General features: G+C 46.1%; 1 protein-coding gene across 3 annotated transcripts; it reads right to left on the reverse strand.

Annotated features, from left to right (window-relative positions):
• Nucleotides 1-993: 993 nt before the first annotated feature.
• On the reverse strand, nucleotides 994-25,548 carry LOC115169311 (sodium/potassium-transporting ATPase subunit alpha-2-like). Of its 3 annotated transcripts, XM_029724803.1 has the most exons (25): nucleotides 25,423-25,548; nucleotides 25,164-25,248; nucleotides 23,589-23,666; nucleotides 23,275-23,334; nucleotides 22,053-22,256; nucleotides 18,895-19,008; nucleotides 18,273-18,407; nucleotides 18,000-18,117; nucleotides 17,538-17,806; nucleotides 16,567-16,765; nucleotides 16,067-16,176; nucleotides 14,963-15,097; nucleotides 14,662-14,741; nucleotides 14,378-14,487; nucleotides 13,977-14,152; nucleotides 13,412-13,548; nucleotides 13,115-13,265; nucleotides 12,639-12,807; nucleotides 12,374-12,528; nucleotides 4,991-5,114; nucleotides 4,131-4,276; nucleotides 3,669-3,799; nucleotides 3,303-3,404; nucleotides 2,581-2,672; nucleotides 994-1,649 (listed from the first exon to the last, which is right to left on the reverse strand). In XM_029724803.1, exons 1-25 carry the CDS (start codon nucleotides 25,470-25,472, stop codon nucleotides 1,621-1,623), a joined length of 3,159 nt encoding a protein of 1,052 aa, XP_029580663.1. In that variant the 5' UTR covers nucleotides 25,473-25,548; the 3' UTR covers nucleotides 994-1,620. The 3 variants fall into 3 exon arrangements, with proteins under 3 accessions (XP_029580663.1, XP_029580664.1, XP_029580665.1); XM_029724804.1 differs by lacking the exon at nucleotides 25,423-25,548 and having other exon boundaries at nucleotides 25,164-25,344; XM_029724805.1 differs by lacking the exons at nucleotides 12,374-12,528; nucleotides 13,115-13,265; nucleotides 13,412-13,548; ... (13 more) ...; nucleotides 25,164-25,248; nucleotides 25,423-25,548 and having other exon boundaries at nucleotides 12,639-12,749.
• Nucleotides 25,549-25,595: the final 47 nt, after the last annotated feature.

Consider the following 25,595-nt stretch of genomic DNA (forward strand, 5'->3'; position numbering starts at 1 on the left):
GGTGGCCATAATGGTATGAGGGCCAGATTGGGAATTTAGCTGGGATTAACACTCCTACTCTTACAATAAATGCCATGGGATCGTTAGTGACCACAGAGAGTCAGGACGCCCATTTTAACGTCCCATCCAAAAGACAGCACTTTACACAGGGCAATGTCCCCAATCACTGCCCTGGGACATTGAGATTTTGTTTTTACCAGAGGAAATAGTGCCTCCTATTGGCCTTCCACCACAACTTCCTGCAGCATCTGGTCTTCCATCCAGGACCAACCCTGCTTAGCTTCAGAGGCAAATCAACAGTGGGATGCAGGGTGGTATGCTATGGCTGGAAGTGACTTTTTCGTAGCAGGTTAGGAGAATTTACGCAGTGATTAGGCAAATTAATGTAGCAGTTTAGGAGACTGAAGGTAAGGTTAAGAAAAGAGTTAGTGTTAGCAGGTTATGAGAGCATTTCCCCTACGAAAATCACTTCCGGTCGTAGCTGCACACACATGTAGGCCTACGTTTCTCTCGTTACTCACCCTCTTCTGGACCCTCAACCAATTTGATCGATATGATGATTTAGATCTCAGGTCTCGTATTTCTGAACATCTACGATTTGAACAAACGTTCCAAAAATATATATGAAGGCTACAACCTTCTCCATCTGTTGTAACAGATATTGCCGTAGCACAAGCATTGCATTGGGGCAAAACAATTAGCGTTGTGTGTGATGATGTAATCATTATAGTTATGCAGCCATATAGCCAGCAGTCGTGGCTCCCGTTTAGCCAACGATGATGAAAAAATAACATTAACTCGCTATTGACTGCCTGTTTTTGTCTTGCTTGTTTGATATGCGGTGTAGGCTCAGTGGCGACCCGTCATTCAGGGCAGGTGTTCTGAGCCCCACCTGTTCAGCAAAGAAAATACAACAATTCAAGCCCCTTGGGTGCTGCCAACGTTACATTAGAAGTGCACGCCTAATGGGGTAATACAAGAGCAAACAACAACTGCTTTGTGCAGATTCACTTTATTTCATATCGAGATTTTCAGAGCAATTTATTTTTCACAACAACGTTATGATCACCCAAATATTCAGGGTGCATTAGTATGGTACAGACATGTTGGAACATCTTGTTAGGTTGCCATTTGGATTTGGAAAATCATTCTAGTACAATAATTGTCATCTGGAAAACTCCGAAATGTCAAATCACAATTACAAGTTTATTTGCAGCAAAATTCTCTATGATAGCCAGTATTGTGTACTGATAAACTGATCCATGCAATTATACACCAATTGTCTGGCATAACAAACAAGCACACACTAGCAGGATTTACAGTGGTAATTTAGGCTTATTTTAAAAACTGCAGATGACCACCTGTTGTTAATCACTTTCAAAGACAAAATTCAATTTGAAAGGTATTTTTGTTGTGCATACAAAAGCTGTGTTCTTTGCTTAGCTAGACCTTGCATACAAAAATATACCGTACTCACTCATTCAGAGGGGTTGGGATAAATGCAGAAGACACATTTCAGTTGAATGCATTCAGTTGTACAACTGATTAGATATTCCCCTTTCCCCTTTCATTAACACAGATTTACAGAAATTCAAACTAACAATAATCATTTTCTGAATGTTAATAATAAGTCTCCTGTTCCACCCAACCTATAAAACAGAAAGAAAAAGAACAGTCAGACACGATTATGACAATATTAGACAACGTCATTATGTCCCATTATCTCTTCATCTGTGTTTCAATATGAAAAGGCCCTTTTAACTCAGTGACTTGCTGATCCCCAGAACATCAATCTGATTATTAACATGACTAATTAACATGAGCGATTAACTGTCATGATAAATTAACTTTTTTGAATATTTTTGTCTCAGTGACAGACAGCCAGCATCTTCTGTGTCTCTGTGTCCCATATTCTATGTCACGCTAAGTCTTTTTTATCAGTGGTGGGAAAATTACCCAATTGTCATACTTGAGTAAAAGATACCTTAATAAAAAATGATTAAAGCTAAAGTGAAAATCACCCAGTAAAATACTACTTGAGTAAAAGTCTCAAGGTATTTGTTTTTAAGTATACTTAAGTATAAAAAAAAAAAGTAATTGGTAAAATGTACTTAAATATCAAAAGATAAAGTATAAATCATTTCAAATTCCTTATATTAAGCAAACCAGACGGCAACATTTTCTTTTTTTATGTATTTACAGATAGCCAAAGGCACACTCAGACATCATTTACAAATGAAGCATGCGTGTTTTGTGCGTCTGCCAGATCAGCGGCAGTAGGGATGACCAGGGAGGTTCTCTTGATAAGTGCATGAATTGGACCATTTTCCTGTCCTGCTAAGCATTCAAAATGTAACGACTACTTTGGGTGCCAGGGAAATTGTATGGAGTAAAAAGTAGTTTCATTTCAATAGGAATGTAGTGAAGTAAAAGTAAAAGTTGTCAGAAATATAAATAGTGAAGCAAAGTACAGACACCCCCCCCCCCAAAATGTAGTACTTTAAAGTATTTTTACTTAAGTACTTTACACCACTGCTTTTTTATCACCTATGTGTCACTCTGTTACTCTATGTCACCCACCTCCAGGACACCTCCTGATGATGAGCTTGCGGATCTCATCATAGATGAAGATGAGGACACTGTAGGGGAGGGCACAGAACCACCAGGAGACCCTGAAGGAGTGAGAGAGAGAGAGTCAGCGAAACAAGGGAAGGGTGGTTGGTGTAGTTCATTGTAAAATCCAGCCTGGTCTCATAGACTAGACGTAACAAAGTAAATGCAAATCCGGGACAACTTTAGCATTTTAGAAGCTTTGCAACTACTTACTACTTTTTAGATACTTTGCAATTACTTAGCATGTTAGCTAACCCTTCCCATAACCCTAACCTTAACCCTTTAACCTAACTCCTAACCTTAACCCCTTACCATAACATCTAGCTAACGTTAGCCACCTAGATAACATTAGCCACAAGAAATTGGTATTGGTAACATATTGTACAAATTGCAATTCGTAACATATTGTAAGTCCAGGTTGAAAATCCATGCAGATTCACCCTCCGAATCATTGGGGTGATACAAGGATGTGATGAGGGTGTGACTAAAGCATTTGTGGGACATGTTTTGGAGGTGTTGAGGCTGGGGATTATAGAGTGGAGACGTGTGTGGTACATTGTAAAATCCATGTCTATGAGAAAGGTGCGTGTGGGACTTAGTAGTTTTGGGGTAGAATGAAAAACGGGGGTGTTGGGGATAGGATGTCATTGTTTTAGGGTAGGTTGGAGAATATGTTGTCTAGTACTGACTTCAAGGGGTACATGCGGAGGGCGATGTCCATTCCTGGACAGTAGGACAGGAAGGCAGCCAGAGCAGTCTCAGCAAACAAGCCAAAGATCAGGATACGATTCCTGTTAAGGAAATGGGGATGGGAGAGGTGAATACAGGAAAGAGTACGACAAGAAAAGGGGACCACTTAAAAAAAAAGACCATATACATAGGCCTTCTACTTATACAAAGTAAAACATCCTGTCTTTCATTGTGTGTGTCCCAAATGGCACCCTATTCCCTATATAGTACACTACTTTTGACCTGAGCCATATGGGCCCTGGTCAAAAGTAGTGCATTATATGGGGGATTAGGGTGTCATTTGAGACGCATCCTTTTCCACTTACTTCATGCCCTGCTGGAAGACAGAGTTCCTCCTGGTCTTGCAGATAACCAGATCAGCCCATTGCACCACCACGATGCTCGCAAAGAACGAGGTATGACAGGTGAACTCAATTATCTTTCGCTGCTCATAGGTCTGCAAAAGGAAACACGTCTTACACGTCTTAAACCTGTCGTAGAAAAACTCCAGCAAACAGGTCATTTTGATGCTTCCAACAATTTAGATCCATTCAGTTGTTGGTAGCATCCAAATTACTGGTGTGCTGGAATTTTTCTTTTTCCACCATGACCACAAATTCTTCTCCATGCACCTGGTAGTACGTCAAGGTGTGCGAGTTTACTTAAAAAATAAACTGTTGTAGTAACTTGTGGTGGCTCTGCTTAAAATATAGCTACTGACTGCATGGACCTTTAAACATTCGCTCCAATCTGTATGTGTTATGTGTGTTAAACCCTCTCATTCTCACCCACTGCTGTCCATAGCTATCTTCCACCTCGTTGTTAGCACGGTCATCCCAGTTCAGACGGATGCCAAGGAGGGTCCCTGGCCAGAAACCATTCTCAGCCAGGATCACAAAGTAGGTGAAGAAACCTGCTATGGCCTGGATCATACCTGGAGAGAGAGAGACAAGTCCATCAGCACAATATACACTGAGTGTACAAAACATGACATAGACTGACCAGGTGAATCAAGTTAAAGCTATGATCCTTTATTGATGTCACTTGTTAAATCCACCTCAATCAGCGTAGATGAAGGGGAGAAGACAGATTAAATAAGGATTTTTAAGCCTTGAGACAATTGAGATTGTGTATATGTGCCATTTAGAGGGTGATTGGGCAAGACAAAAGGTTTAAGTGCCTTTGAACAGGGTATGGTAGTAGGTGCCAGGGTGCACCGGTTTGAGTGTATCAAGAACTGCAATGCTGCTGGGATTTTCAGACTCCCTGTGTGTATCAAGAATGGTCCACCACCCAAAAGACATCCAGCCAACTTGACACAACTGCGGGAAGCATTGGAGTCAACATGGGTCAGCATCCCTATGTATCGCTTTCGACATCTTGTAGAGTCCATGTCCTGACGAATTGAGGCTGTTCTCAGGGCAAAAGGGGAGCAACTCAATATTAGGAAGGTGTTCCTAATGTTTTGTACACTCAGTGTAACTTTCAATAACTGCAATGAATAACAGAGGGTAAAAAGGTAATCTCCACATCTCAAATGGCACCCTATTCACTATCTAGTGCACTATTTTTGACCAGGGCCCATGATAGGGTGCCATTTGGGACACAAACCCATGGATGAGCTTGCAAGTGGAGGAGGTATTCTGACCTATCTGTCCGTAGGCCATGCTGATCAGTCTGTCGTTCACCAGCTTGTCCGTCTTTGGGCACCGGGGCTGACGCTTCATGATGTCACTCTCAGCCGTCTCATAGGCCAATGAGATAGCAGGAACCTGGACCCAGACAGAGAAGAGGGAGGGGGAGGGGGAGAGGAGAGAGGGAGAGAAAGAAACGGAGAGAGAGAGGAGTGTGAGAGAATGTATGACAGACAGAACAATGTGATAAAGCTATACCCAGTAAACAAGCCCACATTGACACAATTTTAGCCCAATGCGGGCTAAAATATTCGCCCTGTGTAGGCTGCCCATAATGGGCCGATGCACCTTTGCTAAGAATTGATTTATTTATAATTTATTTGTGACACTTTCAATTCAATGCATGAAGTGCATAATTTACAAGCCTTACAGGTATTTAGGAAATGTGATACATTGCATCAGAAAGACAAGAAAAACTGTTAAGTTTCTCATATGTCACATATTTAAGTATTTTTACAGATGTCATCATTGGCATTGTACAAGATCACCAATATTTGGGCATCACACAACAGAACCCTTAAACTGTAGTGACACTCAGTAACGGCTGCACCAAAATAACTCTGTGCAAACCACGCCTCCAAATATTTGAATGAGCCCGTGCTGGACTTGGTGTGGGCTAGCCCGTGCTGGGCTTGGTGTGGGCTAGCCCGTGCTGGGCTTGGTGTGGGCTAGCCCGTGCTGGGCTTGGTGTGGGCTAGCCCGTGCTGGGCTTGGTGTGGGCTAGCCCGTGCTGGGCTTGGTGTGGGCTAGCCCGTGCTGGGCTTGGTGTGGGCTAACCCGTGCTGGGCTTGGTGTGGACTAGCCCGTGCTGGGCTTGGTGTGGGCTAGCCCGTGCTGGACTTGGTGTGGGCTAGCCCTGCTGGACTTGGTGTGGGCTAGCCCGTGCTGGATTTGGTGTGGGCTAGCCCGTGCTGGACTTGGTGTGGGCTAGCCCGTGCTGGGCTTGGTGTGGGCTAGCCCGTGCTGGGCTTGGTGTGGGCTAGCCCGTGCTGGGCTCGGTGTGGGCTAGCCCGTGCTGGGCTCGGTGTGGGCTAGCCCGTGTTGAGCTGGTGTGGGCTAGCCCGTGCTGGGCTTGGTGTGGACTAGCCCGTGCTGGACTTGGTGTGGGCTAGCCCGCGCTGGACTTGGTGTGGGCTAGCCCGCGCTGGACTTGGTGTGGGCTAGCCCGCGCTGGACTTGGTGTGGGCTAGCCCGCGCTGGGCTTGGTATGGGCTAGCCGCTGTTGGACTTGGTGTGGACTAGCCCGTGCTGGGCTTGGTATGGGCTAGCCGCTGTTGGACTTGGTGTGGGCTAGCCGCTGTTGGACTTGGTGTGGGCTAGCCCGTTTTGGGCTGGTGTGGGCTAGCCCGTGCTGGGCTTGGTGTGGGCTAGCCCGTGTTGGGCTGGTGTGGGCTAGCCCGTGTTGGGCTGGTGTGGGCTAGCCCGTGCTGGGCTTGGTGTGGGCTAGCCCGTGCTGGGCTTGGTGTGGGCTAGCCGCTGTTGGACTTGGTGTGGGCTAGCCCGTGTTGGGCGTGGTGTGGGCTAGACCGTGCTGGGCTTGGTGTGGGCTAGCCCGTTCTGGGCTTGGTGTGGGCTAGCCCGTGTTGGACTTGGTGTGGGCTAGCTCGTGTTGGGCTGGTGTGGGCTAGCCCGTGTTGGGCTGGTGTGGGCTAGCCCGTGCTGGGCTTGGTGTGGGCTAGCCCGTGCTGGGCTTGGTGTGGGCTAGCCCGTGCTGGGCTTGGTGTGGGCTAGCCCGTGCTGGGCTTGGTGTGGGCTAGCCCGTGCTGGGCTTGGTGTGGGCTAGCCCGTGCTGGGCTTGGTGTGGGCTAGCCCGTGCTGGGCTTGGTGTGGGCTAGCCCGTGCTGGACTTGGTGTGGGCTAGCCCGTGCTGGACTTGGTGTGGGCTAGCCCGTGCTGGACTTGGTGTGGGCTAGCCCGTGCTGGACTTGGTGTGGACTAGCCCGCGCTGGGCTTGGTGTGGGCTAGCCGCTGTTGGACTTGGTGTGGATTAGCCCGTGCTGGGCTTGGTATGGGCTAGCCGCTGTTGGACTTGGTGTGGGCTAGCCGCTGTTGGACTTGGTGTGGGCTAGCCCGTGCTGGGCTTGGAGTGGGCTAGCCCGTGCTGGGCTTGGTGTGGGCTAGCCCGTGTTGGACTTGGTGTGGGCTAGCCCGTGTTGGGCTGGTGTGGGCTAGCCCGTGCTGGGCTTGGTGTGGGCTAGCCCGTGCTGGGCTTGGTGTGGGCTAGCCGCTGTTGGACTTGGTGTGGGCTAGCCCGTGTTGGGCTGGTGTGGGCTAGCCCGTGCTGGGCTTGGTGTGGGCTAGCCCGTGCTGGGCTTGGTGTGGGCTAGCCCGTGCTGGGCTCGGTGTGGGCTAGCCCGTGCTGGGCTCGGTGTGGGCTAGCCCGTGTTGAGCTGGTGTGGGCTAGCCCGTGCTGGGCTTGGTGTGGGCTAGCCCGCGCTGGACTTGGTGTGGGCTAGCCCGCGCTGGACTTGGTGTGGGCTAGCCCGCGCTGGACTTGGTGTGGGCTAGCCCGCGCTGGACTTGGTGTGGGCTAGCCCGCGCTGGGCTTGGTATGGGCTAGCCGCTGTTGGACTTGGTGTGGACTAGCCCGTGCTGGGCTTGGTATGGGCTAGCCGCTGTTGGACTTGGTGTGGGCTAGCCGCTGTTGGACTTGGTGTGGGCTAGCCCGTTTTGGGCTGGTGTGGGCTAGCCCGTGCTGGGCTTGGTGTGGGCTAGCCCGTGTTGGGCTGGTGTGGGCTAGCCCGTGTTGGGCTGGTGTGGGCTAGCCCGTGCTGGGCTTGGTGTGGGCTAGCCCGTGCTGGGCTTGGTGTGGGCTAGCCACTGTTGGACTTGGTGTGGGCTAGCCCGTGTTGGGCTGGTGTGGGCTAGACCGTGCTGGGCTTGGTGTGGGCTAGCCCGTTCTGGGCTTGGTGTGGGCTAGCCCGTGTTGGACTTGGTGTGGGCTAGCTCGTGTTGGGCTGGTGTGGGCTAGCCCGTGTTGGGCTGGTGTGGGCTAGCCCGTGCTGGGCTTGGTGTGGGCTAGCCCGTGCTGGGCTTGGTGTGGGCTAGCCCGTGCTGGGATTGGTGTGGGCTAGCCCGTGTTGGGCTGGTGTGGGCTAGCCCGTGCTGGGCTTGGTGTGGGCTAGCCCGTGCTGGGCTTGGTGTGGGCTAGCCCGTGCTGGGCTTGGTGTGGGCTAGCCGCTGTTGGACTTGGTGTGGGCTAGCCCGTGTTGGGCTGGTGTGGGCTAGCCCGTGCTGGGCTTGGTGTGGGCTAGCCCGTGCTGGGCGTGGTGTGGGCTAGCCCGTGCTGGGCGTGGTGTGGGCTAGCCCGTGCTGGGCTTGGTGTGGGCTAGCCCGCGCTGGACTTGGTGTGGACTAGCCCGCGCTGGGCTTGGTGTGGGCTAGCCGCTGTTGGACTTGGTGTGGACTAGCCCGTGCTGGGCTTGGTATGGGCTAGCCGCTGTTGGACTTGGTGTGGGCTAGCCGCTGTTGGACTTGGTGTGGGCTAGCCCGTTTTGGGCTGGTGTGGGCTAGCCCGTTTTGGGCTGGTGTGGGCTAGCCCGTGCTGGGCTTGGTGTGGGCTAGCCCGTGTTGGGCTGGTGTGGGCTAGCCCATGCTGGGCTTGGTGTGGGCTAGCCGCTGTTGGACTTGGTGTGGGCTAGCCCGTGTTGGGCTGGTGTGGGCTAGCCCGTGCTGGGCTTGGTGTGGGCTAGCCCGTGCTGGGCTTGGTGTGGGCTAGCCCGTGCTGGGCTTGGTGTGGGCTAGCCCGTGCTGGGCTTGGTGTGGGCTAGCCCGTGCTGGGCTTGGTGTGGGCTAGCCCGTGCTGGGCTTGGTGTGGGCTATCCCGTGCTGGACTTGGTGTGGGCTAGCCCGTGCTGGACTTGGTGTGGGCTAGCCCGTGCTGGACTTGGTGTGGGCTAGCCCGTGCTGGACTTGGTGTGGGCTAGCCCGTGCTGGACTTGGTGTGGGCTAGCCCGTGCTGGACTTGGTATGGGCTAGCCGCTGTTGGACTTGGTGTGGACTAGCCCGTGCTGGGCTTGGTATGGGCTAGCCGCTGTCGGACTTGGTGTGGGCTAGCCCGTTTTGGGCTGGTGTGGGCTAGCCCGTGCTGGGCTTGGTGTGGGCTAGCCCGTGCTGGACTTGGTGTAGGCTAGCCCGTGTTGGGCTGGTGTGGGCTAGCCCGTGCTGGGCTTGGTGTGGGCTAGCCGCTGTTGGACTTGGTGTGGGCTAGCCCGTGTTGGGCTGGTGTGGGCTAGCCCGTGCTGGGCTTGGTGTGGGCTAGCCCGTGCTGGACTTGGTGTGGACTAGCCCACTCTGGGCTTGGTATGGGCTAGCCGCTGTTGGACTTGGTGTGGACTAGCCCGTGCTGGGCTTGGTATGGGCTAGCCGCTGTCGGACTTGGTGTGGGCTAGCCCGTTTTGGGCTGGTGTGGGCTAGCCCGTGCTGGGCTTGGTGTGGGCTAGCCCGTGCTGGACTTGGTGTAGGCTAGCCCGTGTTGGGCTGGTGTGGGCTAGCCCGTGCTGGGCTTGGTGTGGGCTAGCCGCTGTTGGACTTGGTGTGGGCTAGCCCGTGTTGGGCTGGTGTGGGCTAGCCCGTGCTGGGCTTGGTGTGGGCTAGCCTGTGCTGGGCTTGGTGTGGGCTAGCCCGTGTTGGACTTGGTGTGGGCTAGCTCGTGCTGGACTTGGTGTGGGCTAGCCCGTGCTGGACTTGGTGTGGGCTAGCCCGTGCTGGGCTTGGTGTGAGCTAGCCCGTGCTGGGCTTGGTGTGGGCTAGCCCGTGTTGGGCTGGTGTGGGCTTTGTGTAGGCTAGCCCATGCCCACCTTGCCCACTGAATATCCACATGAGGCCAATGGGATCATGTTTGCTGGGTAGGTTCTGTAATTAAAAAGCCCTGACTATTGGTTGAAGGTATTACCAGTAAACAGGGTTGGGGAGTAACGGATTACATGTAAGGGATTACAACAAAAAAACGGTAACTGTAATCCGTTACGTTACCAGCAAAAATATTGTAATCAGATTACAGATACTTTTGAAAATCTAGATGATTACTACAAAGATTACTTTTAAATTGAGAAAGGATGTTTGTGAAAAAAATAAATATTGACACTTCTCTGTTTTCTCAGTGACATTCAAACCAGCATTGAAAAAGGCACACGTTTAAATTTGTTCCACCTGAGTGAGTCTGACCACTATGATGACACACCAAATGTATTTGATGGATCGCAGGAATAGGCTTTTGTAAGCTATAGTCCAAGCTATGTCGTCCAATGGTGCGACTGCTGTCAGCATCCAAAGATTATTCAATTTGAATAAACTCTTGGAGGTAAGGCTGACAGCAGTGGTGTAGTCTACGGCGATACGGATATCACTTATTATTGATATCTACATAGCGCATTGATGTGAATCTCACTGATGCTCTCTCATTTAGCTATTTGCGCCTTACGGATTGTGGTTGTTGTGGATGGCTGTTCACAAATCTAAATGTGTATTTGAACCCAATAATGGTTGAATTCAAGAAGTTTAAGCTGCCTATCAATCATTGTTTTTGAAACCAGTGGACAGGCAGTGAAAAATGCGCTCTTGCAACAGCTGCATAGTGCGGATCCAGGACTATGGAATAAAAGTGGGGCTTTTATTGCTCAGTATAATAATAATCCATAGGCCTAATGGAAGCATGCTCAAACTCACACACTTTTGAAAGACTTGAAGGGGCAATCTGTAGTTGCTACATCCGTTTGGACTTATATATAAAAATATCTCCATTGATTCTTGAAGAATATAACTTAGAAATGCCTCATGAGCTTAGTTCAACTGTCACACTCCATGAGAACCCAAAATATAAGCTTGTTTTACTCCAATGTTTGTGAATAATGTAAATGTAAACAAACACTTTATAGACTCATAACATGGTTAAAACAATAGCTCTGTCAGCTTTTTACCAAAACAGAGACGGGGCGACTGTTATTGTTTCATCTGTGGATTTGCCCTTTAAACAGCTGCGTAACTTTTGGATTACCCAAACTCAGTAACGTAACCAAGAAATCAAAGTGTCACCAACTAAAAGGTAAACAATAGGCCTATAGCAAATGCAGCATATGGCATTCATTTTTCACTAGTAAATAGCACTTTTCAGTAGTGCTCAAAGCATGCCATTCCATGAGCACAGCATTTATTTTTCAACTTGAATCAATGAGCCCAATCAGTCCTCCATGACAACACAATCATAAACAACAGAGTAGGGCTGGCTAATAAGTCCTTCGTTTTGGGGTTATGGTCAGGTAAAACAATATGGCTAATCTACACTTCCATATTTCCAAGTCCTATTCTTGAAGATCAAGGGGTATAACATTTATGGGAATGACTGGAATTCTGATATACTTTGGTTTTTAATGTAAAGATATCATTTAATCGTATTATTGTATGTAGTAGAGAGCGATTGGGTTAAAGAAGCCTACATATCCAATCCATAAAGTAAAATTTAAAATCCATATATGGAAAGGTATGTAAACTTTAACATTGATTTGTCCTGCAATAGACGTCGTTCAATTGGTAACATACCTTTTTGTCTTCTTCTGATGCCTCTTATGGAGAAAGTAATCTAAAAATAACTGAATGTAATCAGATTACGTTACTGAGTTTGGGTAATCCAAAAGTTACATTGCTGATTACAATTTTGGACATGTAACTAGTAACTGTAATGGATTACATTTAGAAAGTAACCTACCCAACCCTGCCAGTAAGGCAACAACAGGACAATGTGAGTGAGTTAAGGTGGGAAATGGACTTAGCCCATTGTGAGACCAGAATCCACACAGCAGAGTGGATACAAATCCAGTTTGCTTTAGTGGATTTATCAGCTTTCATCCTGGCCCAGGGCAGGGCAGTGATGAGTAATAGATTGTAAGGTAGTGTATGATCAAGCTAAGAATGGCTGGTTGTGACTGTGAGTGTTAAGGAGTAGAGATATGATGAGTCAACATGGCCAGTCATAGAATCGAGAATTTGCTGAAATAGTTGTAATGTTCTTCAGCAGTCAGTTTGTTTAATCTCTTCTGCTTACTTTCACAGTTTCTATTCCTTTTAAACCCTGCACCCAAATACTTTTGATGATGAACTATTGAGTCCAGCATGTCAATTCTTAATTCTATGACTGGCCATGTTGGCTCATCATATCTCTTCTCCTTGACACTCACAGTCACAACCAGCAGTAAAACTAATCCTGGACTAAAAAGCACTTTCAATTGAGATTCTACATTGCTTTTTAGTCCAAGACTAAGGATTCATCTGTATCCGGGAAACCACCCCAAGACTATTTCAGTGCGGGTTTTCCTTTTCCAGTCAGCATGGCAGGTCCTCACCATGTCAGTTCCCAGGTCGATACAGAGGATGGTGACAGTGCCCAGGGGCAGGGGAATACTGGCAATGATGAAGAGGAGGAAGGGGCTGATCTCTGGAATGTTACTGGTCAGAGTGTAGGCAATGGACTTTTTCAAATTATCAAAGATCAGACGGCCTGTTTGGGATTGAAGAAGAACATATAAATTGATTGACTTACAGTATTTCAATTTTTTTCCACTTTCTTTTTTTTCTCTCTTCCTCTTTCTTCCTTCCTTCCTTCCTTACCTTCCTCCACTCCTGTGACGATAGAGGCGAAGTTGTCGTCCAGGAGGATCATGTCAGCAGCTTGCTTGGAGACGTCAGACCCAGCAATCCCCATGGCAACCCCGATATCAGCCTTCTTCAGTGCAGGTGAGTCGTTCACTCCGTCCCCAGTAACCGCAACAATTGCCCCCTAGAACAAGAGAACAAAGGATCATGAAATAAGAAACATTTTAGTTGAATAACAGCTGTGAATTGGAGATAAATGCAGCGTTTTCATGTTTTTTCGCCTCTGTCAATTTTGGAGCCATTTTCCCATCAAAAACTTTTCTATAGAATAATAGCCCCCCAATATCAAACTCTGAACAGAAGAATAGATTCAGAATTCCTAACTCCAAACCATGCTTCAATTATAGAGTGACTCAAACACACACACACATAAATACACACACACAAATACACACGGTCGCATTCAAGCATGCACACGGATGTCCTTTCACCGTTCTCTGGCAGCCCTCTACGATGATGAGTTTCTGCTGAGGTGAGGTGCGGGCGAACACTATCTCAGTGTGGTTCCTGAGCAGGTCATCCAAGTATTCTGCGCTCATGTCCTTCAGGTCCCCCCCGTGCACCACACAGGCCTTGGCATCCCTGGTAGCGAGACACAGGTACAAGCCGACAGTGAGAAACAACACAAATACACACACACACACACGAGCGTGCGCAAAGTCACACGCGAGCGCTCACACACAGATGCACACATACAGGCACGCACGTGCGTGCGCACACACACACACCTGGGGTTGACTTGGCTCAGTGGAATATTCAGCCTTTCAGCGATGTCCTCCACAGTCTCGTTGCCCTCGGAGATGATGCCCACACCTTTAGCGATGGCTTTAGCAGTGATTGGATGGTCGCCTGTCACCATGATAACCTAATAGCACATCATCACAACTATAAGCACACCATATGTCATCGTTACCTGTCACCACATACAACAATCTGTTGTTGTTTTTTGCTCTGTTTTGCTCATTTATAACATTCGTGCCTGTGCTAACTTATACACTTTGCCATCTTTTTTGCTTTCTGTTTTTCTCATTTATCATGTCCATGTATGTGTTAACCTATCATTCTGATTGGGCCCAATGAGACAAGTTTGGATGTGTTGGCTGATTGGTTAATTAGTTGTAGGGTTGCAAAATTCCAGTAACTTTCCCAAAATTCCCAGGTTTTCCAGAAATCAAGGTAAAAGGATTCCCAAGTTTCCTGCTTATTCCGGGGATGTACCGGGATTTCTGGAAAAGCTGGGAATTTTGGAAAGTTACTGGAATTTTGCGAAACTTGGTAGATGATGCCACTCACCTTAATCCCAGCAGAGCGGCACTTCCCCACAGCGTCAGGCACAGCAGCACGGGGAGGGTCAATCATGGACATGAGGCCCACGAAACACAGTCCTTCTGTAGGGAAGTTGACATCTTCACAGTCGAAGGTGAACCCCCGAGGGAACTGGGCCGGAGACAGTGGCAAGTGACAGAACCCTGAGGGAGAGACAACAGACAGAGACAATTTTTTAGATATCAAGGTTCAAATCTGCTTTTGTATTTTATTGAGTTTCTATGACGGGAAAGATGTAGGGAACAGATAGGGAGATACAGATTGAGAGGGGACACATAAAGGAAGGGCACAGACAACGGCCAGGGGGCATGTGTGGTCTGGAGATAGTTGAGTCTCAAATGGCACTCTTTATACTGTACTGTACATACCTAGAACTCTCTCTCCTAGCCCTCCCAGCTCCATGTAAGCACTCTGGAAAGCTTCGTTCCAGTTGGCATCCATTGGAACCTCCTGACCGTGGATCATGATGGTGCTACACCTAAGAGATGCACAAACACATAGGATTTATTCACCTTTTGCGGTCAATCAGTGAGATATGTATTTACCATAGAGTTGAATAGAGAACACATCTATGTATCTTTGGCATAATGGCTTATGTGACTCTATCGTATTTACCTATTGAGGGAGACACGGTTTTGATGTAAATAAATACCTGTCCAATATTCTCTCAGGGGCTCCCTTCATAACGAGTAGGTGGCCATTTTCATTGTCTTCATGTTCATGAATGGAAAGCTTTCAGAAGGTGGGTAGAAGATAAAAGTATATATAGTATATAGATGTTTTGCTCTTTTATCATTGCAATTTTTAGTGGTTCTGGTGGTTCAGAAGATTTCTGAATTATGGATTGGGCTGTAGGTCTGTTTGTACAACAATTACTTTTTTTGTTTATGCAGTTGTGTCTATGCTGTATGTTTTGTGTTGTGAATGTCCACGTTGAAGGGGTAATTGTATACCTGGTACTTGTTGGTCGAGTTGAAGGGAATCTCTCCCACCTTGGGGTTTCTGTCTCTCATAGAGCGGACACACCCACAGGAGAGCTCGATACATTTCAACAGAGCAGACTCTGACGCGTCGCCAGCAGTGTCCCTCTACAAAACAACACAACATCAAGCAGTCAGCAGGAGACGGTCTATTCACATTGTCAGAATGGGTTGCTGACTGGCAATTGGTTTAGTATGTGACTACCCACATGAAAAAATACTATAGCATACAATGGTATAACTTTTATAGTGTTCACTGTAGTGTTTTTGCGGACTTTAATGTAGTATTTACTGTAGTATACTGTAGTATTTACAGTTAACTATAGTATAAACACTGTAGTAAAATAACTGTAGTATATCCTATAGTAATTAATGTAGTGTTTTTGCAAATTGTAGTATACTGTATTATTTACTGTAGTGTTTTTGTGGGAATTACTTTAGCATTTACTATAATGTTTCTGTTTTATTATCTTTGACAGAGAAGTTGCGGCTTCTCCTACAGAACACCTACCAGTGAAACACTAAAAGGGCACATTTTCCATAGCCTGTAAGTAGGTAGGGTTGGGGTCTGAACGGATAGTTCAGAGCTTCTGCTCTTTTCTGGCACAATATATGGTCTATATTTGGCATGTAGGTTTCTCACTTATGGGTGGCACAAATTGTGATATGGGGGAGGGCAATGGACAGGGTTTATGCAAATTAAATACTGTAGTATTTACTATAGTTAAGAAAGTGTAGTGTTTTTACAGACTATAGTGTTTTTGCAGACATTACTGTAGTATTTATTATAGTATTCTACAGTATACTATAGAACTATATAGTAAGTACTGTAGTATTAGATAGTAAACTGTAGTATTGCTATTGTAACAGTTTGGAAGAACGGGTTTTGTGTTGTTAGATTCAATGTGTCCAGGTGTGTCTAAATTACACTTAGTCGCATGGGTATGGGTCATTGGGGCACTTTAAATGGGACGACAGACTCTTACTGTATCAACCATTCCATTCCAGTCATTACTATAAGCCATCATCCCTTCATCAGCCCCCACCGATATGGGTGTATAGTGGCCATCCCCCTACCTTGAGGATGGGGAAGTTTTCCTGCCCAGCTTTGAACTCAGCACGATTGCAGAGTCCAGCTACGTGAGACAGAGAGTGCCATGTAGCTGAGCTCTTGTCAAAGGTGGCACCTGAAGGAACACAGGAGATGCTTCAGACTTACAGAGGGAGGATTCATTTTATACAGAATTCCCAGATTTTCCAGAAATCCCAATTGGAAGATTCCCAGATTTCCTGTATATTCCATCCTGATTCCGGGAATATTCCAACCGGGATTTCTGGAAAACCTGGGAACATTGGGAAAATACCAGAATTTTGTAACCATAGACAATGTGACTGAGCTGAATTTGTATCTTTTTTCAGTATATTGTATAGCACACAGTATAGTATCTCTATTCCTTTCTAGTATCTCTATTCTAAATTCTTACATAGAAGCTCATTTAACACAGCAGAGAAGCAAACTAATTCAATGGGTCTGGTTGAATGTAGAAGGGACAGATGATGTCTGTGGGTGGTCTCACCAGACTGGTCCTCCGTAGTGTCGGCCTCATGGATCATGTTGTCAAACCACATGTGGGCCACGGTCATGCGGTTCTGGGTCAGGGTCCCTGTCTTGTCGGAACAGATGGTAGAGGTAGAACCCAGGGTCTCCACAGCTTCCAGATTCTTGACCAGGCAGTTCTTCTTGGCCATACGCTTGGCAGTGAGGGTGAGACACACCTGAGAGACAGAGGGGGGGGAGGGAGAGTGGGACGGAGGGAGGGACGGAGGGAGAGAGAAAGAGGGGGGGGGGGTAGAGGAGAGGAAATGAACATTACCGAGTCCTCTTACCCCTATACATATCTACCCCTACCACTCCAGTATCCCCGCATATTGACCCTGGAACTGTCCCTGTATATAGCTCGATTACTTTCTCATGTTCTTCTTGTTTCTTTTTCTCATGAATTTTTGTTCTACTTTACCTTATTATATAGGACTATTGGTATTGACTATTGCGTTGTTGGGAAAGAGTTTTCAAGAAAGGCATTTCAGTGTAGTTGCACACGTGACAATAAAACCTGAAACTTGAGTAATGACAGGGTAATGGTCAAAGATGGACAGATGGATGGAAAATCCTACTACAGAGCACACTCTCATAGACTTCGGTGTAAATTATGAGATTCAGCAAGAGATTTGCATGGAGACTTAGAATTATAATTTGGCCCATATACACAATACCAGTCTGTGGCCTTGGGGTGTCTAGCGGTCTAAGCCGCTGCATCTAGCACACATAAATGTACCACTGCCAGTATGGGTTTGAATCCGGCCCACTGCTATTTCACTCACCAACTACAATAGTAGTCGGACTCAAGGCGGCGGTCCCTGCGACAGACTAGCGTCTTGTCCAGGGGGGTGTACTTCAACATCAAGCACATCAACCTGCCTCACGCAAGATAGGCTACTGCCCCTAGGCTACGGGCCAATCTGACTGGGACATTCAAGGCTTACTCACAGTGACGGTGGCCAGCAGACCCTCTGGGACATTGGCCACGATGATGCCGATGAGGAAGATGACAGCCTCCAGCCAGGTGTACCCCAGGATGATGGCCAGGATGAAGAAGGACACCCCCAGGAACACAGCCACGGCCGTGATCAGCTGGATGAAGTGCTCGATCTCCATGTTGATGGGAGTCTGGCCTGTCTCCAGCCCTGAGGCCAGGGTGGCAATACGACCCATCACTGTATGGTCACCGGTACCTACTACTACACCTTGGGCCGTGCCTGAGGGAGGGAGGGAAGGAAGGACAAACAATTCATTCATTGAAGATGGATGAGTGGATGGAATGGGGTAGATAGAGGGAGGAGAAATAGGTCAGGTCTCCCTTGTAAAAGAGGTCTTCAATGAGACTTTCTCGATAAACAGTCAAATCAAAATAAATGAATAAAAAGATAGGAAAGGATTTGTCCTACTGACCCTCCACACAGTTGGTGGAGAAGAAGGCGATGTTTCGAGTCTCCAGGGGGTTTTCATGGGTGAACTCTGTTGTGCGTGTCTGAGGCTCTGACTCCCCAGTCAGAGAAGAGTTATCCACCTTCACACACAGACAGAGGAAAGTTATCCAGTTGGACAGAAATAAATACAGACAGACAGACAGAGAAAGAGAGAGACAGCAACTAAATAATCCACCTGGACAGATAGTAAGAAAGTGACCCTTGGACTCCCTGGCCTCTCATCTCCTCTCCTCACCTTGCAGCCAGCGGCGGAGACAACTCGGAGGTCGGCAGGGATCCGGTCTCCTCCTTTGATCTCCACCAAGTCTCCCCTCACCAATAGCTCTGCATTGATTGTCATTTTCTCTCCCTCCCTGATCACCAAGGCTTGCTGCCAGGGATGGATAAGAGAGAGGAGAGATGAAAGAGAGAGAGACAAAGGGGAGGTTGAAAGGGGAGAATGAAACTTTTTTAGATAAACGTTCATTGGCAAATCCAAAGTTGGCTCAAATTATTAGTTGTGTTATGTTGGATAAGCTTATTATGCTTCTCAAGTCAGTGTAAGCCCACTCGAGGCACTCAAAGGAAATTAAATTACTTGAAATCGAAGAATATCCAAGGGGATTTAAGCCTATTATAGCCTTCACGCACTGTTACGATGACCAAGCCATAGCGTGTGTCCCAAATGGCACCCTATTCCCTATATAGTGCATTACTTTTACCAGGGCCCTGGGCTTCAAGAGAAAAAGGGGTAAAAAGTACAATAAAAAAATACAAAATAAATAAGTAGTGCACTATAAAGGGAATAGGGCCATCTCATAGGGTGCCATTTGGGATGCAGACAAAGCAATATATTGTGCTGTCTCAGCTCAGCTCACCTGAGGAACCATGTTCTTGAAGGAGTCCATGATGCGGGAGCTCTTGGCCTCTTGGTAGTAAGAGAAACAGCCAGTGATGATGACCACAGCTGACAGAACCACTCCCAGGTACAACTGTTATGGGAGTGGGAGGGAGGAGAGAGGGAGTGAGATAGAGAGAGGGAGGTAGAGAGAGAGAGAGGGATGGGGTAGAGAGAGAGAAAGAGGGCTGTATAGAGAGAGAGAGAGAGAGAACAAAATGACCAGATGAAGGTTATTGGTGTTGCACTACAGTATATGGCATACAGTATATCAACATAATTGTGAGTGAAAATGATGATGATGATGGTTGTTTTATTTGTGGTTGTATGTAGTATGTTTGCAACCAGGTTGGTGATGATGATGATGATAGACAGTGTTAGCTAATAACTGGGCAACTCTATGCAACCATGTTTGCTGACGACACAACTGTTTATGGATCAGGCAATTCTGTAGGGCAGCTTCAAGAGGCTCTTAAAGCTGACATGACCAAAATGTCAAACGGGATAACCCAAAATAAGTGCTAAAAACAAAGAAACCAAGGCAATGCTAATATGTACAAAGGAGAGAAGTAACAAACGACCCTCCTTACAGCTGACATTTGGCGGGACACCCATCGAAGAGGTTTCAGAGACTAGGCTGTTAGGTGTACCGCTAGACAGTCTCTCTTGGTCATCACCTCTGCAACAAAATCATTGGCACTCCTGTATGCGCAGAAGGATTGCGAGATATAAAATAACTCTCACAAGCTCTCATCCATAGTCAAACGAACTACTGCTCTGTCGTCTGGGGTAATGCAAGTGTCGGTGACCTAAAGAGCCTGCTAGTAACGCAGAATAAGACAGCCAGAATGGTTCTGCAATATGGTTAGGAGAGGCCCTCCATAGAATTGCATTCTGCACTCAAATGGCTGACTGTCAAGGAAATGATAGAAAAGAATATACTAACTAGCCCTTTTTCATAAAATTCACCACTCTGAAAGACCAACCACTATATATGATAAACTGGATATAGTCATAGACAAACACTCTCGTGACGCACGGAGCAGAACCAAGGCCACGTATAGACCACCAAAACCCAATTTAGAGCTAGTCAAAATAGCTTTTAGTTCCAGGCCAGTAAAATCCTGGAACTCTTTGCCAGAAAGTTCCATAAACTTGTCAAATTGTTATTTTAGAAGAACAAAGCACATTAAAACTTCTTATGGCTTGAATCCCGTTAGCAGGATCGATATGACGACAGCCAGTGAAAGTGCACAATGGCAAATTCAAAACAACAAAAATCTCATAATTAAAATTTCTCAAACATACAAGTATTATACACCATTTTAAAGATAAGATTCTTCTTAATCTAACCACAGTGTCCGATTTCAAAAAGGCTTTACGGCGAAAGCAAAACATTAGATTATGTTAGGACAGCACCTAAACAAGAAAAACCCCACAGCCATTTTCCAAGCAAGGAGAGGCGTCACAAAAACCAGAAAGTCAGCTAAAATTAATTACTAACCTTTGATGATCTTCATCAGATGACACTCCCAGGACTCAATGTTACAAAATACATGTATGTTTTGTTCGATAAAGTTCATATTTATATCCATAAACCAGATTTTACATTGGCACGTGATGTTCATTTACAAAAAATTTACAAAAATACTCATCATAAACGTTGATAAAATTTACAACAGTTATTGAAAGGATTATAGATATACTACTCCTTAATTTAATGCAATCGCTGTGTCAGATTTTAAAATAGCTTTTCGGCGAAAGCACATTTTTCAATATTCTGAGTACAGAGCTCAGCCATCAAAGCAAGCTATACAGTTACCCGCCAAGTTCTGGAGTCAACTAAACTCAGAATTAGTATTATAAATCTTCACTTACCTTTGCTGATCTTCGTCGGAATGCACTCCCAGGACTCCTACTTCCACAAGAAATGTTCTTTTTGTTCGAAATACTCCATATTTAAGTCCAAATACCTCCGTTTTGTTCGTACGTTCAGATCACTATCCAAAGGCATAACGCGTGAGCGTAAAACGAGACAAAAAGTCAAATAGTTCCATTACCGTTCGTAGAAACATGTCAAACGATGTTTACAATCAATCCTTAGGTTCTTTTTAACATAAAACGCCGATAATATTCCAACCGGACAATAGCGTATTTACATTTACATTTTAAGTCATTTAGCAGACGCTCTTATCCAGAGCGACTTACAAATTGGTACATTCACCTTATGATATCCAGTGGAACAACCACTTTACAATAGTGCATCTAAATCTTTTAAGGGGGTGGGTTAGAAGGATTACTTTATGCTATCCTAGGTATTTCTTGAAGAGGTGGTATTCATTACAGAAGAAAAAGAATGAGCGGCGCGCCAAATGTGCCCGCGCAGTAAACAACTCACTGGTCCCAGGCAGTCCACTGATTGACTGAGCTCCTATTCTCTGCCCAGTAACAGTAGACGGATGGAACACGTTTCTAAAGGCTGTTGACAGCCAATGGAAGCCTTAGGAAGTGCAAAATGACTGCGCAGACACTGTAGTTTGAACAGGGATTAGATAGGAAAAACTACAAATCACTTCCTGGTTGGATTTTTTCTCAGGTTTTTACCTGCCATATGAGTTCTGTTATACTCACAGACATCATTCAAACAGTTTTAGAAACTTCAGAGTGTTTTCTATCCAATTCCACTATGCATATTCCATAATATGCATATCTTAGTTTCTGGGAGTGAGTAGGAGGCAGTTTACTCTGGGCACGTCAGTCATCCAAGCGACTCAATACTGCCACCATCCATAAGAAGTTAATGAACAACTACAAGAGGTTATTATAATATGTGATGTTGTATTTAAATTCAAATGAATATGTGCACAGGCGGTATGTGGGTGGGTGAGGGTTGGGGGCTTGGCAGGTGTAACTCGTATTAGGATCTGTGTTTGTGTTTCTACTTTGCTTTTGTTCTTTTTCTAAATTTCTTTTCTTTTTTTACATTTCTTAAGGACTCTTGGAAGACTAGCCCTTGGTGGGCTAAAAGAGATCCTAATAAAATAAAAAGAAATCAGCACAAACAGATCTGGGACCAGGTTGGTCATTGTGTAGTGACATGACAGATGTTATACAGCCTAGCCTTGAGGCGGTTCTCACATTGTCATTGACTGGCTCGTCTTCAGTGGCCACTTGGATACTGTAGGCCAGGAAGCAGAGGATGGCACCGATCCAGAGGAGCAAGGAGAAGCCCCCAAACAGCTGACGGCAGAACTTCACCCACTCTGGTGTGGTGGGAGGGGGGGTCAGCACGTTGGGCCCCTCCCTGGCCAGCACCTCCAGAGCCTTGGCATTGGTCAAACCCTGGAAGACAATGAATGAATACTTTAATGTTCAATAGGGAAATTTGCTTGGCAATATTACAGGCATTCCTGGCATACAAATAATACATTGCAAGACATAACACTTTATACAACATGTACCACAGTCACTTAGACAATCACTGTCCGTCAGCCAGCAGACAGACCATCACTACAGAGACTTTGTTTATTATTTATTTAACCTTTATTTAACTAGGCAAGTCAGACAGTCACACTCACAACAACAAAATCAGCTTTTCCATTTCTATGGCCATTTTGGTTGTTGTGTGTAGTGGGGCAGCTAAATCATGGGATTCTGCCTTTTGTGATAGAGGCACCACATTTCACACACATCTAGGGCTTGTCTGAAGAAGGGTGGCAGATAGCCTAGCGGTTAAGAGCGAATCCCCGAGCCAACTAGGTGAAAAATGTGTCGATGTGCCCTTGAGCAAGGCACTTAACCCTAATTGCTCCTGTAAGAGCGTCTGCTAAATGACTAAAATGTCAAATGTAAGAGAAGTATTATAGTGCCAGTATGGTACCATTGCAGATTTTGTCCATCACCCCCTGGTGGCCATTTCTAATATGGCAACTAAACAACATTTTAGTTCTGTGTGAGATAAAGTCAGTAGGATTAAAGATGAGATAGATAGACATCTCTCCATATGGGACCTATATTACTTCACTGATATTCACTGTAATACCATTGAACACCAGTAATGGAGATATCATGTGGGGGTTCTTATGTGGGACAGGGATGAGAACCCTGTGGACTCAACTTGGACCACATGGACAAACATGGACCAAAGTAACAGTTGGGGGGTTTGTGTGTGTGTGTAGCACTGACAGGAAGCAGTAGTTATGTAAAGATTAGATCAGGGCTAGGAGATTAAAATGGCTCGGCAGAGCAGAAGGGAAGGCAGCTGTGTGTGTGTGTGTGTGTGTGTGTGTGTGTGTGTGTGTGTGTGTGTGTGTGTGTGTGTGTGTGTGTGTGTGTGTGTGTGTGTGTGTGTGTGTGTTACCCGAGCCAAGTCAACTGTGTAGCGTCTTTCCAGATCTTCTAATGATATCTTGTGATCATCCTGTGAAAGAACAGAATAATCTGATTTACTCAAATAAACCACAACCAGAAGGTCATTATTCAATATGAAAAGTACTGCGCTGAGTTCTTTACACGTGACAGCCTGTCTGCGTCCCAAATGGCACCCCTGGTACCCAGGCTAATTTGGTACATTATTACTGACCAGAGCCCTATGGGTCCTGGTCAAAAGTTGTACACTACATAGGTAATAGGGTGTCATTTGGGACAGAGCCCCAGACAGCCAGTTGCTTTTACCATGGACACCTCCTTCTTGAGCTCATCCAAGTCCCTCTCCTTCTTCTTCTTCTTTCCTCCTCCATTTTCAGCACCACTCTGAGGAATGAGGAGATTATCACATCAAACATAAGCCCTTAACTCAAAACTCCCACATACAGAGGGAGAAGTATATGTAACAGTTTAGCGTCCGTCCCTCTCCTCGCCCCTGCCTGGGCTCGAACCAGGGACCCTCTGCACACATCGACAACAGCCACCCTCGAAGCATCGTGACCCATCGCTCCACAAAAGCCGCGGCCCTTGCAGAGCAAGGGGAACAACTACTTCAAGGTCTCAGAGCGAGTGACGTCACCGATTGAAATGCTATTAGCGCGCACCACCGCTAACTAGCTAGCCATTTCACATCGGTTACATATACATAAGCATTGCATATAGCATGCTGTAGAAATCAGATATAGATTGAGTTATAGGATCCCTATGGAAGTATATCCATGTTTATATTATATATTCGTGTTCAGAAATATATATTTTTTAAACATTTCACTAATGTATCAGCTGTAACAGTAGGATATCGTTGCTTTGTGTGTTGGTTACTTTGTGAAAATATGGCGATGGAAAGTCTGAGTTGACATTAGTGAGTGTGTTGTTCAGATTGGAACAGTCGCTGTTGAAGAATGCAGCTTCATGGACATCATCTGCTGCTGTCACTCTTTCTTTCCCAGCAGAACGTGTGAACGTGTGAAAGCGACAGAGAGAGAGCGAAAGAATGAGTGTGTGAGAGAGCGACACATTGAAAAAGCAATCAAAAAGAGTTTGAGAGTAGAGTGTTGGTGGAGTGCAGGAAATGTGCCCGATTTAGCAATTTCCCCGGTTTCCTCTACTGTATGATATAACAGATAATCACCAACACCTGCTAAAAACAAAGTCAGCTGGAATTGAACAGGTTATACAACTGAAATTCTGTAATATGTGTGAATAGAGATATTGATAATATATTGATGGTATTGGTTATCTAAGCCCTAATCCTACAATCCAATGTGGTCACAAAATGCCTCAACACTACGGCATGTAAAACCGGCGCCCGGCGTCACTGCAGACACTATTAGAAAACCGGCTTAGATTTTCCATGATGTCTGTGGCTGTATGTGACATCTAGGGTTGTTAAATTCTGTTAACTTTCCCAAAATGCCCTGGTTTTCTAGATTTCCTGGATGAAAGATTCCTGTAATCATAGAAGAATAAGCAGGAAATTCGGAATCCTCCAACCAGAAATTTTGGGGAAGTTACAGGCATTTTACAACACTAGACATGAGTGTTGGTGTTAGACAATACATTGACCTAACCCCAACTAAACCATACATATATTCATATGACGACTGTGTATGTGTTTATAAAGCAGAGTTGGGGTCAATTCCATTTCAATTCAGTCAATTCAGGAAGTAAACTGAAATTCCAATTTTCCTCAATGCTTCTGTGTGAGACTTTTTTCAATTTCAGTTTACTTTCTGAATTGAAATTTAATTGACCACGACCCTGGTATAAAGGACAGGAAAATACCCCTCTATATGCATGAATAAATAAGTGAAGAGAACTTACCCCTTTCCCCATGCTTGCGGTGTTCCAACTGTAAGTTGAAATGTGAAGGGCAGACCTTTCGTCCTGACAGACAGGGTTCGGATCTCTAACACGTGGAAAAGAAACGGATGACTTTTTGGGTGGCTGGGACTGACACCCACCCTCCACTCTCCTTCACCCCTTCCCTCTTGTCTCCTGTAAGGGTAACCTGAACCTCCCCAGCACTAGCGCCCCCCCCACCCCGGCCCCTGGGTACACAGAGGGGGCTCTGTGGTGTTACCTGCACCTGCTGTCCCCTCGGTCAGGAACAACCCAGAAGAGCACTGTCATAGGCTGGCACCTCTATTGCCACTGAAAACAAACAAACGACAATATAAACCTCACATGTACCATTAATGAAGAACCCTATCAGGAAGTTGATAATCCAACGACTTTTCAAAATAAATGTGAATG

This window comes from Salmo trutta, chromosome 31 (assembly GCF_901001165.1).
Source record: "Salmo trutta chromosome 31, fSalTru1.1, whole genome shotgun sequence".
In the NCBI taxonomy this organism is placed as follows: Eukaryota; Metazoa; Chordata; class Actinopteri; order Salmoniformes; family Salmonidae; genus Salmo; species Salmo trutta.

What these genes read in the sequence shown, in the direction of transcription:
- LOC115169311 (XM_029724803.1), bottom strand. Translation starts at nt 25,472, where the DNA reads ATGACAGTGCTCTTCTGGGTTGTTCCTGACCGAGGGGACAGCAGGTGC. An exon ending in GCCGCTCTGCTGGGATTAAG is followed by an intron (nt 13,549 to 13,976) that starts GTGAGTGGCATC and finishes ATGTGCTATTAG; the next exon opens with GTTATCATGGTGACAGGCGA. An exon ending in CGTCACAGGAGTGGAGGAAG is followed by an intron (nt 12,529 to 12,638) that starts GTAAGGAAGGAA and finishes AATCCCAAACAG; the next exon opens with GCCGTCTGATCTTTGATAAT.